General features: G+C 42.8%; 1 protein-coding gene across 2 annotated transcripts in view; it reads right to left on the bottom strand.

The window, feature by feature from the left end:
* Window positions 1-6,000, bottom strand: part of LOC139387371 (collagen alpha-2(VI) chain-like) — an 87,610-nt gene that overhangs the window by 57,158 nt on the left and 24,452 nt on the right. For both annotated transcript variants that reach the window (XM_071133507.1, XM_071133508.1), the window contains exons 12-13: window positions 5,262-5,324; window positions 1,423-1,476 (exon numbers count right to left, since the gene is read on the bottom strand). In XM_071133507.1, the coding sequence (XP_070989608.1) occupies window positions 1,423-1,476; window positions 5,262-5,324 (117 nt within the window). The remainder of the gene's footprint in view (window positions 1-1,422; window positions 1,477-5,261; window positions 5,325-6,000) is intronic.

Here is a 6,000-nt window from a genome sequence, read left to right as displayed (position 1 = left end):
AAGAAGTTTAAAGCCGGATTTGGATACAAAAAGATTTCCCAAGCTTTGAACATCCCAAGGAGCACTGTGCAAGCGATAATATTGAAATGGAAGGAGTATCAGACCACTGCAAATCTACCAAGACCTGGCCGTCCCTCTAAACTTTCAGCTCATACAAGGAGAAGACTGATCAGAGATGCAGCCAAGAGGCCCATGATCACTCTGGATGAACTGCAGAGATCTACAGCTGAGGTGGGAGACTCTGTCCATAGGACAACAATCAGTCGTATATTGCACAAATCTGGCCTTTATGGAAGAGTGGCAAGAAGAAAGCCATTTCTTAAAGATATCCATAAAAAGTGTTGTTTAAAGTTTGCCACAAGCCACCTGGGAGACACACCAAACATGTGGAAGAAGGTGCTCTGGTCAGATGAAACCAAAATTGAACTTTTTGGCAACAATACAAAACGTTATGTTTGGCGTAAAAGCAACACAGCTCATCACCCTGAACACACCATCCCCACTGTCAAACATGGTGGTGGCAGCATCATGGTTTGGGCCTGCTTTTATTCAGCAGGGACAGGGAAGATGGTTAAAATTGATGGGAAGATGGATGGAGCCAAATACAGGACCATTCTGGAAGAAAACCTGATGGAGTCTGCAAAAGACTGAAACTGGGACGGAGATTTGTCTTCCAACAAGACAATGATCCAAAACATAAAGCAAAATCTACAATGGAATGGTTCAAAAATAAACATCCAGGTGTTAGAATGGCCAAGTCAAAGTCCAGACCTGAATCCAATCGAGAATCTGTGGAAAGAACTGAAAACTGCTGTTCACAAAAGCTCTCCATCCAACCTTACTGAGCTCGAGCTGTTTTGCAAGGAGGAATGGGAAACAATGTCAGTCTCTCGATGTGCAAAACTGATAGAGACATACCCCAAGCGACTTACAGCTGTAATCGCAGCAAAAGGTGGCGCTACAAAGTATTAACTTAAGGGGGCTGAATAATTTTGCACACCCAATTTTTCAGTTTTTGATTTGTTAAAAAAGTTTGAAATATCCAATAAATGTCGTTCCACTTCATGATTGTGTCCCACTTGTTGTTGATTCTTCACAAAAAAATACAGTTTATATCTTTATGTTTGAAGCCTGAAATGTGGCAAAAGGTCGCAAAGTTCAAGGGGGCCGAATACTTTCGCAAGGCACTGTATATATATATATATATATATATATATATATATATACACACAGGACAGGTAGAGTTATATATATTATTATATATGTTATTATATATATATATATATTATTATATATATTGGACAGGTCGAGTTATATATATATATATATATATACATATATATAACTCGAACTCGATATATATATATATATATATATATATATATTGGACAGGTAGAGTGTGTGTAGAGTAGAGATTCTTACTGGCGTTCCTTTGTTTCCTGGGAAGCCAGGTGTGCCAGCACTCCCTCTCTCACCCTGAGGAGAAGGAAGACAAAGACAGGGTTATTCACCCCTTAACCCATGACCTTTCACCCATGACCTAGAATTCTTTAAGCCTGACCTCTAGCCCATGACCTTGACCAGTGCCTTTTCTAGGCAGTGGACATAAGTGGCTGCTTAGGGCCCAGAGTCCGCTTGAAAAGGAAGTCAGTCTGGGTCTCAGCTTTCTGTTGAGAGGTAGAATACACAAGAGAAGGAAAGGAATTCAGTCTGGGTCTCAGCTTCCTGTTGAGAGGTAGAATACACAAGAGAAGGAAAGGAAGTCAGTCTGGGTCTCAGCTTCCTGTTGAAAGGTAGAATACACAAGAGAAGGAAAGGAAGTCAGTCTGGGTCTCAGCTTCCTGTTGAGAGGTAGAATACACAAGAGAAGGAAATGAAGTCAGTCTGGGTCTCAGCTTCCTGTTGAGAGGTAGAATACACAAGAGAAGGAAAGGAAGTCAGTTTGGGTCTCAGCTTCCTGTTGAGAGGTAGAATACACAAGAGAAGGAAAGCAAGTCAATCTGGGTCTCAGCTTCCTGTTGAGAGGTAGAATACACAAGAGAAGGAAAGGAAGTCAGTCTGGGTCTCAGCTTCCTGTTGAGAGGTAGAATACACAAGATAAGGAAAGGAAGTCAGTCTGGGTCTCAGCTTCCTGTTGAGAGGTAGAATACACAAGAGAAGGAAAGGAATTCAGTCTGGGTCTCAGCTTCCTGTTGAGAGGTAGAATACACAAGAGAAGGAAAGGAAGTCAGTCTGGGTCTCAGCTTCCTGTTGAGAGGTAGAATACACAAGAGAAGGAAAGGAAGTCCGTCTGGGTCTCAGCTTCCTGTTGAGAGGTAGAATACACAAGAGAAGGAAAGGAAGTCAGTCTGGGTCTCAGCTTCCTGTTGAGAGGTAGAATACACAAGAGAAGGAAAGGAAGTCAGTCTGGGTCTCAGCTTCCTGTTGAAAGGTAGAATACACAAGAGAAGGAAAGGAAGTCAGTTTGGGTCTCAGCTTCCTGTTGAGAGGAAGAATACACAAGAGAAGGAAAGCAAGTCAATCTGGGTCTCAGCTTCCTGTTGAGAGGTAGAATACACAAGAGAAGGAAAGGAAGTCAGTCTGGGTCTCAGCTTCCTGTTGAGAGGTAGAATACACAAGAGAAGGAAAGGAAGTCAATCTGGGTCTCAGCTTCCTGTTGAGAGGTAGAATACACAAGAGAAGGAAAGGAAGTCAGTCTGGGTCTCAGCTTCCTGTTGAGAGGTAGAATACACGAGAGAAGGAAAGGAAGTCTGTCTGGGTCTCAGCTTCCTGTTGAGAGGTAGAATACACAAGAGAAGGAAAGGAATTCAGTCTGGGTCTCAGCTTCCTGTTGAGAGGTAGAATACACAAGAGAAGGAAAGGAAGTCATTCTGGGTCTCAGCTTCCTGTTGAGAGGTAGAATACACAAGAGAAGGAAAGGAAGTCATTCTGGGTCTCAGCTTCCTGTTGAGAGGTAGAATACACAAGAGAAGGAAAGGAAGTCATTCTGGGTCTCAGCTTCCTGTTGAGAGGTAGAATACACAAGAGAAGGAAAGGAATTCAGTCTGGGTCTCAGCTTCCTGTTGAGAGGTAGAATACACAAGAGAAGGAAAGGAAGTGAGTCTGGGTCTCAGCTTCCTGTTGAGAGGTAGAATACACAAGAGAAGGAAAGGAATTCAGTCTGGGTCTCAGCTTCCTGTTGAGAGGTAGAATACACAAGAGAAGGAAAGGAAGTCTGTCTGGGTCTCAGCTTCCTGTTGAGAGGTAGAATACACAAGAGAAGGAAAGGAATTCAGTCTGGGTCTCAGCTTCCTGTTGAGAGGTAGAATACACAAGAGAAGGAAAGGAATTCAGTCTGGGTATCAGCTTCCTGTTGAGAGGTAGAATACACAAGAGAAGGAAAGGAAGTCATTCTGGGTCTCAGCTTCCTGTTGAGAGGTAGAATACACAAGAGAAGGAAAGGAAGTCATTCTGGGTCTCAGCTTCCTGTTGAGAGGTAGAATACACAAGAGAAGGAAAGGAATTCAGTCTGGGTCTCAGCTTCCTGTTGAGAGGTAGAATACACAAGAGAAGGAAAGGAAGTCAGTCTGGGTCTCAGCTTCCTGTTGAGAGGTAGAATACACAAGAGAAGGAAAGGAAGTCATTCTGGGTCTCAGCTTCCTGTTGAGAGGTAGAATACACAAGAGAAGGAAAGGAAGTCATTCTGGGTCTCAGCTTCCTGTTGAGAGGTAGAATACACAAGAGAAGGAAAGGAAGTCATTCTGGGTCTCAGCTTCCTGTTGAGAGGTAGAATACACAAGAGAAGGAAAGGAAGTCAGTCTGGGTCTCAGCTTCCTGTTGAGAGGTAGAATACACAAGATAAGGAAAGGAAGTCAGTCTGGGTCTCAGCTTCCTGTTGAGAGGTAGAATACACAAGAGAAGGAAAGGAAGTCAGTCTGGGTCTCAGCTTCCTGTTGAGAGGTAGAATACACAAGAGAAGGAAAGGAAGTCATTCTGGGTCTCAGCTTCCTGTTGAGAGGTAGAATACACAAGAGAAGGAAAGGAAGTCATTCTGGGTCTCAGCTTCCTGTTGAGAGGTAGAATAGTAGCATACACAAGGTGCCATTTTGAAACTTGGTTGTGCATCAGCAGATTTTCTATTGTTATGTCTGTCACTGTCAGTCAATCATGTCAGATAACATGTTATAGATTGCTATGTAAATCAGTCTACCCAGCTATCTAAACCTTGTAGCAATCATGGCCAAATTATTAACCGGGCACAAGGCATGTGCCCAAGGGCCCTAACCTACAGGGGGCCCACATTGATTTTGCTAGTCACTCTCATTCAGATATCATATTAACATGAGAAATGACATGGCAAAATGTGCAGAATAGCTGGAAATTAGCTTAAAAACGGCTAAATATTCTTTCAAACGCATGTTAAAATGTGTAGAATTGCAGGACATTAACTTTAAAGCTGCACATTTTTCTCTCAAAATGTCAATAAAATGTTTTGCTCACGAGGTGGGGGGTCCCAACCAAATCTTACGTAGGGCTCCCAAAAAGCTAGAAACGACATAGCCTTGAACACATTACCTCTAACCCTGACCTATAACCCTGACCTATTAACCATAACCCATGACATCTAACCCTGACCTCTAATCCATGATCTCTAACCCATGACCTATTAACCATAATCCATAACTTCTAACCCATGACCTATAACCTATAACCCATGACCTCTAACCCATGACCTATAACCCTGACCTCTAACCCTGACCTATTAACCGTAACCCATGACCTATAACCAATGACCTATAACCCTGACCTATTAGCCATAACCCATGACCTCTAACCCATGACCTCTAACCCATAACCTATAACCCATGACCTCTAACCCATGACCTATTAACCATAACCCATGACCTATTAACCATAACCCATGACCTATTAACCATAATCCATGACCTCTAACCCATGAACTCTAACCCATAACATATAACCCATGACCTATTAACCATAACCCATGACCTCTAACCCATGACCTATTAACCCTGACCCATGACCTCTAACCCATTAACCATAACCTCTAACCCATGACCTCTGACCCATGACCTATTAACCATAACCCTGACCTATAACCCATGACCTATTAGCCATAACCCATGACCTATAAACTTTAAACAATTACCTATAATTTTCCTATCAAGGTCCCTGACACAATGACCAGAGAAGAGCACAGAGGTCAGGTAGACACAGTCTGAGGGTCAGGGGTTAGATGTAGGAAGTGACTTCCTGTGTACCTTAGGTCCAGAGTCTCCCACCGGGCCGAGGGGGCCTGCTCTTCCTGAGCGACCGGGATCTCCCTGCAGACAGAAACACAGTGATTAGTGATTGTATGGTGATTGTACAGTGATTTTGTGGTGATTGTGTTGTGATTGTATAGAGATGGTTTGATGATTACAGAAGTGGTTGTATAGTGATTATATGGGGGTTGTATAGTGATTATAGGGGGGTTGTATAGTGATTATAGGGGGGGTTGTATAGTGATTATAGGGGGGTTGTATAGTCATTATATGTGGATTGTATAGTGATTATAGGGGGGGTTGTATAGTGATTATAGGGGGGTTGTGTAGTGATTATAGGGGGGGTGTATAGTTATTATAGGGGGGGTTGTATAGTGATTATAAGGGGGTTGAATAGTGATTATATGGGGGTTGTATAGTGATTATAGGGGGGGTTGTATAGTGATTATAAGGGGGGTTGTATAGTGATTATAGGGGGGTTGTATAGTGATTATAGGGGGGTTGTATAGTGATTATAGGGGGGGTTGTATAGTGATTATAGGGGGGGTTGTATAGTGATTATAAGGGGGGTTGTATAGTGATTATAGGGGGGTTGTATAGTGATTATAGGGGGGGTTGTATAGTGATTATATGGGGGTTGTATAGTTATTATAGGGGGGGTTGTATAGTGATTATAGGGGGGGTTGTATAGTGATTATAGGGGGGGTTGTATAGTGATTATAGGGGGGGTTGTATA

Source organism: Oncorhynchus clarkii, chromosome 28 (genome assembly GCF_045791955.1).
Source record: "Oncorhynchus clarkii lewisi isolate Uvic-CL-2024 chromosome 28, UVic_Ocla_1.0, whole genome shotgun sequence".
In the NCBI taxonomy this organism is placed as follows: domain Eukaryota; kingdom Metazoa; phylum Chordata; class Actinopteri; order Salmoniformes; family Salmonidae; genus Oncorhynchus; species Oncorhynchus clarkii.
This window is presented reverse-complemented; position numbering and strand designations above follow the sequence as displayed.